General features: G+C 41.6%; 1 protein-coding gene across 4 annotated transcripts; it reads left to right on the forward strand.

Annotated features, from left to right (window-relative positions):
• Positions 1-1,775: 1,775 nt before the first annotated feature.
• Positions 1,776-10,461, forward strand: LOC105020964 (probable E3 ubiquitin-protein ligase HERC6). 4 transcript variants are annotated; one of them, XM_034291218.1, is made up of 23 exons: positions 1,776-2,085; positions 2,424-2,580; positions 2,711-2,793; positions 3,069-3,296; positions 4,528-4,619; positions 5,042-5,169; positions 5,303-5,454; positions 5,577-5,626; positions 5,743-5,834; positions 5,932-5,991; positions 6,109-6,205; positions 6,308-6,491; positions 6,641-6,792; positions 6,937-7,059; positions 7,257-7,355; positions 7,469-7,648; positions 7,738-7,899; positions 8,676-8,842; positions 8,933-9,002; positions 9,123-9,193; positions 9,325-9,508; positions 9,650-9,752; positions 9,876-10,461. In XM_034291218.1, exons 1-23 carry the CDS (start codon positions 1,866-1,868, stop codon positions 10,085-10,087), a joined length of 3,066 nt encoding a protein of 1,021 aa, XP_034147109.1. In that variant the 5' UTR covers positions 1,776-1,865; the 3' UTR covers positions 10,088-10,461. The 4 variants fall into 4 exon arrangements, with proteins under 4 accessions (XP_034147109.1, XP_010886649.4, XP_034147110.1 ...); XM_010888347.5 differs by having other exon boundaries at positions 7,759-7,899; XM_034291219.1 differs by lacking the exons at positions 8,933-9,002; positions 9,123-9,193.
• Positions 10,462-11,251: the final 790 nt, after the last annotated feature.

Consider the following 11,251-nt stretch of genomic DNA (forward strand, 5'->3'; position numbering starts at 1 on the left):
GGTATAGTGTATGTTACAAGTGGGAAAATATTTGTTAGGGTACAAATGGTCATTTCAAAATGGCATTCAAGATGTGCAAACGAGGCCAATTAAGTAGTGATGTATTAAGGTAGTATGTGCACCTGAGATGCAGAGATAGCAGCAATGAGGCCCAGAGGTATGTAATAACTGCAAAAATGCAGGCACAATGGCAATTCTAAATGTGCAAAGAGGCAAACTGAATGTACAAGGAGTATGTGCAACTGAAATGCAGGGATAGCAGCGGTGAAGTTCCTGAGGTACACACATACATTTAACAACTGAAAACTTCCATTATCAAGCATATCAAGTCAGTGTCAGAGTAGTACAAGGGAGTAGTGCAACAAGGTCCCAGAGAGGCGGGGTGGGGTACGTTAAGGGTTCGACCACAGAGTTCAGTAGGGTTACAGTAGATGGGAAGAAACTGTTCCTAAGCTTGCTGGTGTGGGACCGCAGAGACCTGTACTGTCTGCCTGATGGTAGGAGGGCAAACAGTTGGTGGCATGGGTGTGAAGGGACCCTGATGATCCTGTGTGCCATGTGCAGACACCACTTCTGCTGGAGGTCTGCGATGGTAGAAATGAGCTCCTTGGTTTTCATTGCGTTGAGGGCAAGGTTGTTGTCAGCGCACCATGCCGCCAGGTGGATGACCTCTTTCCTGTAGGCTGACTCGTCATTGTCAATATTAAGGCCTACCACCATGGTGTTGTCTATGAACTGGACAATGGTTTTGGAACTGTGTACAGGAACGCACTCGTGGGTGAAGAGGGAATACAGGAGAGGGCTCAGCACACAGCCTTGTGGAACACCAATGTTCAGGATCAGGGTGGAGGAAGTGAAGTTGTCTAACCTGACAGACTGGGGTCTGTTGGTTTGGAAGTCCAAAGACCAGTTGCAGAGAGAGGGGCAGATCCCCAGGTCATGGAGTTTGTTGACCGGCCTAGACGGGATGACTGTGTTGAACGCTGAGCTGAAGTCTATGAATAGCATTCTCACATAGGTGTTGGTTTTGTCCAGGTGGGTCAGGGCAGGGTGTAGTGCCATGGAGTTGGATTCATGAGTGCATCGGACGTCATTCAGGCTAGATGCGATATGTTGCCATTCATAGCGTGCTAGCTACAGGAAGCTAACTAAGTTCTATGCACTCCCAAATGCACTCCCAAAAATTTGGCTTCTTACAGTACCATCAAAAACATCACAGGAGGCAGACATGAAAAATTATGAAAAGAAAAATGTTCTACATTATAAGATAAAAAAGACGAGATAAACATGCATACGCAGACCGCAACAGCAAGAGAAGGATTTGCGCTAAGCAAATTCTGGCTAAATTCCGGCTAAGTCTGGCTAAACTTTTTTCTTTCTCTCTACAAACCACCAGGGACTGGGTGCAACCACAGCATATTTCGCAAAGGGGGTTTAATAATTACAATATTGCAATATTCAAATTTTTGGAGATACTGAATTTTGGATTTTCATTAGTTGTCAGTTATAATCATCACAATTAAAAGAAATAAACATTTGAAATATATCAGTCTGTGTGTAATGGATGAATATAATATACAAGTTTAAATTTTTGAATGGAATTACTGAAATAAGTCAACTTTTTGATGATATTCTAATTTTATGACCAGCACCTGTTGTATTTAGCGTATGAATTGATGCTGATGAGAGTCCATAATGATACTATATTCGTTTTATGACATTTCGGCAATTACTTGGTTCACTCTTTTACCTCGATCCCTAAATGTGGGACGGGAGCCTGAACGGAGGGATGAATGTGTGGATCTCGAATATAAAACAGATTTCACCTCCGTCTGCATCATTATCAAACAGCCAAACCAAGCATCATGTTTTGCTGGGGAGACGGTTCGAGTGGACAGTTCGGTCTGAACATTGAGAATGTGTCAGTTCCTATAGAATGGAATTTAGTTTCTGATGAAGTCATTGAAATTGCTTGCGGGGAGCAGCACACTTTATTTCTCACAGTAGATGGCAGGATCCTATCCTGCGGGCGCAACTCAAATGGACAACTTGGCAGACAGAAAAATAAAGACTCAAAACGACCAGGTACTCTTAACCACTTTCTATATTTGTTTAATGTCAATAGACTGTTTCGTTTCTGGTTCGTTTAGCGACACCTTTCAGCACTAGTATCCCTCAGTGAACTTGCGTAGCTGGCGCTCATGTTGGGTTTCAGTTTTGTTTCTCCCATCCAAACCAGATCGAAAGTTAACTGTTGCCATGTTTCTGTAGGCTACGATCCAAAAGCTTTACGTCATCTCTGTTGTGAATTCACCATGAATTAAATCCTTCGTGCATTATATTGGTGAAATGTTCAATTAATAATTTAAAGAAAAATTGAATTTAATAAACCTGTGTGTATGGGTGTTTTTTATCGGTTACAGCACCAGTGGAGGGCCTTAGTGGAGCAGTAGCTGTGGCTTGTGGTCAGGACCACTGTGTGGCTGTGTGTGTCTCAGGACAGGTCTATTCATGGGGGGCAGGGGGCGAGGGACAGCTTGGCATTGCCCCTACAACTGTCTCCAAAGTCAACAGACCAAGGCAAGGATTCTTCCAACATAAAAGAAAATACTCATAACAGTCACAAATTATCCATTATTTCATCAAGTAATCAAGAAAACAGCCTTCTTGGATTCCACTGAAAATATATACTTTTTTTTTTCTTACACAGACAAGTTCCAATATTTTCACCCTTGCCAATACCAGTGATACAGGTTGCTTGTGGAAATTTCCATTCGTTGGCCCTCACTAAAGGTAGCTATAGCATATCATACTTTTTAACAGCGACTAAAAGCTGCCGACTAACCAGGTTCTCACGCTTGGTTGTCATGCAATTTTGGAAAAACAAACCATACATAATGCTTCATCGTCCTGTTTGTGTGTAGCAGTCTTTACAGTTATTTGTTTGACACAGACTACATGGCGTCAACTGTGAATATCACATGGATAAGTGAGGCTACCTCAGAACCGCGGCATTTGTTCTCATGTAATTGTAATGTAATGCAAAATAATTTCCTTGTCTTCTAAAGGAGGAGAGGTGTTTTCCTGGGGTCTGAACAGCCATGGGCAGCTTGGGCTGGGCAAAGAGCTGCCCCTGCAGCCGCTACCTGCCCTGGTGCGCTCCCTCACTGGGGTCCCAGTGACTCAGATCGCAGCCGGAGGGACCCACACTCTGGCCCTCGCCCTCTCAGGCCTGGTCTACTGCTGTGGGGCAAACAGGGCCGGGCAGCTGGGACTCAACCGGGTGGATGAGAAGGGTACTTATAGAAATAAGATTCTCTATGTACACTGATGAGCCAAAATATTATGACCCCACACAGGTTGAAGCGAACAACGTTGGTCACCTTCTATCAAGGGCACCTGTCAAGGTCTGGGTGGATTAGATGGCAAGTGAACAATCAATCAGTTCTCGCAGTCAGTGTGTTGGATGCAAGAGAAATGGGCATGATTAAAGATTGATTCAAGACTTTAATCGTGCCCTTTAATCGTGCCCATTAATCATGCTGACGCACATTTTTAATGACCAGATGAGTAGGTCAGAGCATCTCTGAAACGGCAAGGCTTGTGGAGTTCTCCCGGTCAGCAGTGATGAGTGCCTACCGACAATGGTCAGAGAAGGGACAAACCACAAACTGGTGACAGAGTGTTGGGCACCCAAAGCTCATCGATGCGTGAGGGCAACGAAGGTTATCCCGTCCGGTCTGAACCGACAGAAGGTCCCAGAAAATGTTTTATGATGTTTGGGGGAGGAATGTGTCACAACACACAGTGTGTCGCGCCCTGCTGCTTATGGAGCTGCGTAGCCACTTACCGGTCAGAGTGGCCATGAAGACCCCTGTCCCAACGCCTACAATGGGCACGCAAGCATTGGAACCGGACCTTGGAGCAGTGGTAGAAGTTTGCCTGCTCTGATGAATTCAGTTTTCTTGGACATCACGTGGACTGACGTGTACGTGTGCACCATTTACCTGGAGAAGTGATGGCACCAGGATGCACTATGGGAAGATGACAAGCCGGTGGAGGGAGTGTGATGCTCTGGGCAATATTCTGTTGGGGAGGATCTGCTGCAAAGATCCAGATACCACAGTACACCTTCAGGGGTCAAGCAGAATCCACGTCTCGGTGGGTCGGCGCTGGTTTGGCGGCAGGCCAAACAGCATATTAGGAAGGTGGTAATAACATTTTGTCCCATCAGTGTATGATGCATTTATCATGTTAAAGTTGGGGAATCGGTTTTTGGAAGCCATAAAGTTCACTTATCAAAAGGAATTTGCTCAATTACTACAAAACAGAACTTTAGAATCTATGGAGATCCATCACTTTCTGTCGCATCCTGTGTGAAAGCTGATCAGGCTTATTCACCAGGCATTTTCTGTTCTGAACTTTGAATTAATTTGTTGTCCCCCACAAAGTAAATAGTCTGGTTTAATACAATTAACATTCCACTGTTGTGGAGGCCTAAAGTATGATGCTTGTCCTCTCCTTCAGGCCGGTTCAATGTATGTGCTGTGCCTGCTCTCAGAAACCTGGGGGTTTCCTTCATCAGCTGCGGACAAGCACACACCGCTGTTCTCACCAAGGTATCATGCAATGACTATCTCTATAATACTGTCATACTTAAGGCCAGAGGGGGGGCTAAGTAACACTGATAAGGTGTGTTCTTCAGCTGTGTAAAACTCAGAGTGCCAATATAACAAGCGGAGGCCTTTATATAAGCAGCCTTTTAGCAGCGATTTACTGGCTATATACCCTGACACCTCATGCCTTAGTCCTGAATTAAAAACCATGGGATTCACAATTCTGAATGCTGTTCGGCTTGTGGTCGTGGCACATCAGTAAATATACCACTGGACAGACAAAACTACTTTTAACAGTCATTTTTTTATTTATTATAATTGCGTTTCTAATAGCATTAAGGAAGCACTGGGATTTTGGTTTATGGGTCATTTACCACTGCTATGAGCTGTATCCAGGCATTGAACATATGTTTTGTGTTCTTTAGCATAACCAGGTGTTCACGTTTGGAGAGGGAAGCCATGGCCAACTTGGGCACAATACAACATCTAATGAACTCAGACCCAAACTTGTGACGGGCTTGGATGGACTGGTCTCCCAGATTGCATGTGGCAGGTGATGACATATTTTTTTAGGGGACTTCTACATGTCAAAATATAATTAAAAAGCTTAATAAAACGAAATGACAGGAAACTGGTCTTGAACATGTTTTGCCCGACTGTGTTTTTGTCTCGTTTAACCCTTGCAGCCATCACACCCTTGTGTTGGGATCTGCTGGACAACTCTGGGGTTTTGGTAGCGGGGCCAAAGGTCAGCTAGGTACTAGCACCACAGAGGACAGCCTGCGACCCACCTTAATTCTCCTGAAAAGGGCTTCTGGCGGCATGGCAACAGCCGATGGTATCGAACGCAATACGTTTTTCATTCTGTTGTATAATATTCTATATTGTATTCCATTCAGTGATATTATTAATCTATAATGAATACTAAAACCTATTATTAATGTTTTCCTTTTTGATCAGACATGAAGATAGCAGCAGGATTTCATTCAAATTTCATTTACACCACAGAGGTTGTTTCTTTCTTATTGTATGTCAGTTTTAGGTGTCTAAATATCCAAAATTATCTAACAACTAATTTCTGTTTGAAATTGCTTAAATAATAATGTTGCTTCATCTGGCATTTTAGAATTTTGAAAGAGAACAGCCAATCGGGAGGTTAGAGCAAGGCATGCTACAAAAATGGCTGACGATGGAGCAGGGAAATAAAGATGTGAAAAGGTGCTTGTGTATTATTTTTTGGTCTTTTCAGTTCACAAGAAAATAAACATGTTTAATTGTACTGAAACATTAAATTTGTCTATATTTTTTCAAACAGAGAAATATCCATAATGTTTTCAACACCTTCAAGTCTTGTGGCAAGTTTCACTAAAGCCAGGTAAGCAGTTTAAAACTGAAAGTTCAGATAGTTTGAAAATTAGAACCATATTTTTACAGTTAGGAAGGCCTATGTTGCTTCCTTGATAATAACATACACTTTGTTTCTAATCATCAGTGAGGACCCTCAAGCAGCTGGCACTTTGGGAGTAGATCTAGAGGCTGCCAGCCAGGTTTTCGACCAGCTTCTAAACATACCATGGATTAAGAAATCAGTTAAGATCAAGATACTCTTGCAACACATAATTTAAATCAAGTTATATTTAAAACAGAATTCATCATTAATGTCCTAATTGCTCTGTTGATTTTCCATTTAGGTAAACATTGAGCAACTGATTGAGAGAATTTGTACTTCAGCACCTGTCATCAAGTCACCAGAGATCTTTATGATTTTGCCCACAATCCCTCTTCTGCATGAGGACAACAGCATCATGACGATGGTGTTGGCTTTAGCAGTAGTAATCATACAAAATCTGAACAACACAGCTCTTAAAACATTGAGTAAATAACCTCTGAACCTTCTCAATTTATCAGCGAATTTAGCATCAGTTTAACTTTACAGAATTACCATGTCATAGCCGGTCAAAGGAATAATAAAACATTGGTCAGGCAATATTATAAACATACTGTATGTGGCCTCTACCTGATAGAAGAATGGTGGTCTTTACTGGAGTCTTCCATCATGACTAAGCACATTCTGATGTGGAAGAATGCTGTGTCATTCATGCTGAGGAACGGCCTTCTGGTTACCCACAACCCTGGAGTCAAATACCTGCTGGAAGTTCTTAAGCACCTCCACAAAGTCAGTGTCTGTGCCAGTCATTTGCACTTGTCTATTTCCTGTAGTTGTCTCTATCAAATGTGTTGATTGTGCCCTAAAATACTAGATTGTTAAGTTTAAAGACGTGCAAATTAACTTTAATGCTGATATTATGTTATTTTAAAGGCAAGCAAAAAAGCAGGAAAAACACAGAACATTCCAGCAAGTGCCTTTTATGTCGAAGAGATCGTCCGTAACGTAGTTCCTGTGGAGGATGTGAAGCTTTGGCATTTCTGGTCAACAAGGGAGGTAATAAAATATCAAAATAATCGTTAAATTGCTATATGTAAGGAGTGATTAATCAATATGGTGGTAGTTAACTGGGAATCTATTCAATCTCTGGTTGTTTCATATAACTTATTTCACGTCAGAGCAGACAGCAGAAATAAAATACTATTCAAGGCTATTGAGGTACACCTTCAGTTCTTTCTTTATTTCACTTCTAGGATGAGCCCAACACGCCAACCATCTTTTGCCGTTACCCGTTTGTGCTGAACTTGACGTGCAAGATTGCGGTTTTTAACATTCATGCGCATTTTACAAAGGTACACGGTAGTAATCTACTGGCTTTATTATTTTATTGAACCTTGTTTTGATTATAGCTCATTTTAAATATACCATCTAAATACTGTAAATAATGTACATTGACATTTTGCAGGAGGTTCACAAACTTGCCCACCAACTGACAGTGATGTGTCCTCGTGGAACATTCAACGAAGACCCGGAATCTCCCCCAGCCCCTGTGTTTCAGTTGAAGCTAAGGCGCCCATATCTCATCGAAGATACCTTCAGGCAACTAGGTTCTGCAGATCACGATTATTTCCAGAGGGAGCTTCTGGTAACGTTGTCCTTTGTTTCCGGTCAGAAATGACACTCTTAAATGTTTTCATTACCTTTCCCCCAGACAAGACTTCAACCTAAATGTAGCTTTTGTATTGTTCCCCCCAGGTGCAGTTTGTGGAGGACCAGAAGGTGTCACAGGTATACAAAAGGGACTTCTTCCTTCACTTGTTTGATGAGCTGTTGGCTCCCGAGTCTGACATGTTCATGTACAACGACACCAAGACTATGGTCTGGTTTCCTGCCAAGGTAAGGCTGTGAATTAGGGAAATGTGATTATGTGTGAAGAAATCCACAGTATCTCACACCCCTCACATTTTTGTAAATATTTGAGTATATCTTTTCATGTGACAACACTGAAGAAATGACACTTTGCGACAATGGAAAGTATTGAGTGTACAGCTTGTATAACAGTGTACATTTGCTGTCCCCTCAAAATAAGACAATACACAGCCATTAATGTCTAAACCGCTGGCAACAAAAGTGAGTACACCCCTAAGTGAAAATGTCCAAATTGGGCCCAATTAGCCATTTTCCCACCCTGGTATCTTGTTAGTGTTACAAGATCTCAGGTGTGAATGGGGAGCAGGTGTGTTAGATTTGGTGTCATCGCTCTCACACTCATACTGGTCACTGGAAGTTCAACATGGCACCTTTTGGCAAAGAACTCTTTGAGGATCTGAAAAAATAATTGTTGCTCTACATAAAGATGGCCTAGGCTATAAGAAGATTTCCAAGATCCTGAAACTGAGCTTTACATTGTAGCAAAGTGTAATTTCTTCAGTGTTGTCACATGAAAAGATATACTCAAATATCTACAAAAATGTGAGGAGCATACTCAATTTTGTGAGATACTGTACATACCTTCAAAAACAATTTGAACAGATGAGTAATGAAACAATAGATTATTCTAAAAAACATTGCATTTAGTCAGTGATTAGCCCCAAAAACATTACAAATAAACATTACAATATAATCGATTTAGCAACAGCTGTCATTAAGCCCCATCTACAACTTATTACCAGCTCAAAGTGGAGAAGAAGAGTTACTTCCTGTTTGGTATCCTGTGTGGAATGGCGCTGTACAACCACAACATCGTCCATCTGCCTTTCCCCCTGGCCCTGTTCAAGAAGCTGGTCGGGGTCACGCCGTCTCTGGACGACCTCAGAGAGTTTGAACCCGTTGTGGGAGGGTATGTATCTACTTCAGCATGGATGTACCATAGATATGTGTATGCTTCATATATTTTTGAATTAAGATTGACTTCTGACTATATTTGAAGGAGTTTACGGTACCTCTTGGAGGACTACACTGATGATGATGTTAAAGAGAACCTGGACATTACCTTCTCGGTATGATTAGTATTACATTCAAACTGTTTGAATGTTGGTTACTGAAATATCTAAAAATAGGAAATACAAGTTACTTGTGCTTACATTTTCCACTACATTCTCCATCACTCTCCAAAATAGGTGGTTTGGGATGACGTGAAAGTGGAACTTGATCCCAGTGAAACAGAAAAACCAGTCACAAATATTAACAAGTACAGTCCCGGCAATGTTTTCACCTAATATTTATTACAATGCCGTAATATAACAAAGTTTACATCCTGATGTTACATATTTGCGCTTGATGAAAATAGATTGTCGTAACTGTCAAAACATATTTTCACAGAAAGCAGTTTGTCGACGCTTACACTAACCACGCTTTCAACCGGTCGGTGGAGACGGCGTTTGATGGTTTCCGGAGAGGTTTCTTCAAGGTGTGCGACCGGGACGTGGTGGAGTTGTTTCAGCCGGAGGAACTCAGGGGAGTCATGGTGGGGACAGAGGACTATGACTGGGATGCACTCAAGCAGGTCTGCACCCATCTGTTATTTGCTACCACTGTGCTGGGGGAACCACGCGTCGCTACGCGGGAACCCGTAGTGGAAATCGTGAATTTGCTATAGCTGGGTGGTTTGTGCGAAAGTTACATTTGTATTTGTGTTGACGTGTAGAACACTGTGTACGAACCGGAATACCACGCCGGACACCCCGGCGTCATCACATTCTGGGAGGCCTTTGAGGAGCTGACAGAAAAGCAAAAGAAAGCTTTCCTCCGTAAGTGCGGCACTAATCCCTCCTCCTCCGTGTGAAACCGGAGGAACTCCAGTGGTCTTTCATAACAGGTTGGCCGGCGTGTCACAACGCCTGTAATGTTTCTTTCACCTCCCCTCCTTTTAGTGTTTCTGACGGGGTGTGATCGTGTTCCCATCTTGGGCATGGACAAGATACAGATGAGGGTGGCAGTCCTGGCAAATGCCACTGATCAACATTTCCCAGAATCCCTCACATGCCACTTCCTACTGCTTTTGCCCATCTACTCCTCCAAGGAGATAATGTTGGCCAGACTGAAAGAGGCTGTGCTTCACAACAGAGGCTTCTGGAAGAAGTGATGGACAGCGCTTACAACACGTACATGGGTTATAAATACAGCACTTTAGAGTACAGTCAGACTATAAAGGGTACACTTAGGTTTAGCAGAGTGGGATTTTGATTGTTAGACTTAGATTGAGATGACTCTATGGCATTGATGTTAAATTAGTGGGGTTTTCAAGGAATGTTTTCAGATGTATTGGCCTGCCATGTTATAGAAAACAAATTGAAGTGTGTAGCCCACCTTGAAAGAGGTGAAAAATATTACTGACAACTAATTATTTTTTTGTGAAATGTGTAGGTCTATGTATATCTTTAATTAATGTCATGTATGGAAATTGTTTAGACAGGTTTCAGTTCATTAAATTCAGACCAGACATCATGTAATAAGTGATCAGTCTTTTTTTTCTTTAACAGAAGGCAAGAAAGCTAGCAACAACTTTCTAATAGACACTTCAGAGAAGACTAAGATCTGTCATTTGTAATACAAATAAAAATAAATGATAATGGAATTCAACAAAATAGTAAGGTGGCAAATAATTGGGGATGGTGGCCGCTAATAGGGGGTCATATTTTTTAACTAACCAACTACTGCAAATATTAATTTCCCATTAATGACATGCTAGCTAACATTTTTATGTCACTAATAATCATCTAGGAACACAGTTGCAAAACTGCGTGTTTCACAGATTCATGTTTGTTTGGGTTTAAAGTGAACATATTGCAACTTAGTTAACATATTGCAACAGAGGATGGGAGATCCGGTTGAAGGGAGATCCGTTTTTTTTTTATTATGATCACTTTTTAATGACTTTATTCCGAGATGAATGGGCTAATGACTAAATCTGTTTTTGAAATGATTCAGAGAAATCTCGCTTAGAAACAGAATATACTGTGTCTAGGTGTTCATTTACTGTAAACTCTAGTTGACAAAATTATTTTGTGGCGACATAGACAGCTGTTTTTGTGACTGTTGGTGTTGGATGGACGAAGACAAAGTGGACTTTCTGTATTTAGATAGACTTTAAGTATTAGATCCACGTCTAACACAAACTATGAGACAGGTATACTTTTAACCAACCTTGACCAAAATAACCTTATTTGGATAGATTTTATACCCATTGTTACTGTAAAAATACATCATAAAAATATGTTTGGGGAGTATGCCCAGACCCCCCAAAACG

Source organism: Esox lucius, chromosome 25, assembly GCF_011004845.1.
Source record: "Esox lucius isolate fEsoLuc1 chromosome 25, fEsoLuc1.pri, whole genome shotgun sequence".
Classification (NCBI taxonomy): Eukaryota; Metazoa; Chordata; class Actinopteri; order Esociformes; family Esocidae; genus Esox; species Esox lucius.

Bases quoted from the DNA above. Each gene is read 5' to 3' on its own strand.
- LOC105020964 (XM_034291218.1), top strand. From the start codon at position 1,866: ATGTTTTGCTGGGGAGACGGTTCGAGTGGACAGTTCGGTCTGAACATT. The intron at 7,356-7,468 runs GTACACGGTAGT...GACATTTTGCAG, and splicing joins TTCATGCGCATTTTACAAAG to GAGGTTCACAAACTTGCCCA. The intron at 9,003-9,122 runs GTATGATTAGTA...TCTCCAAAATAG, and splicing joins ACCTGGACATTACCTTCTCG to GTGGTTTGGGATGACGTGAA.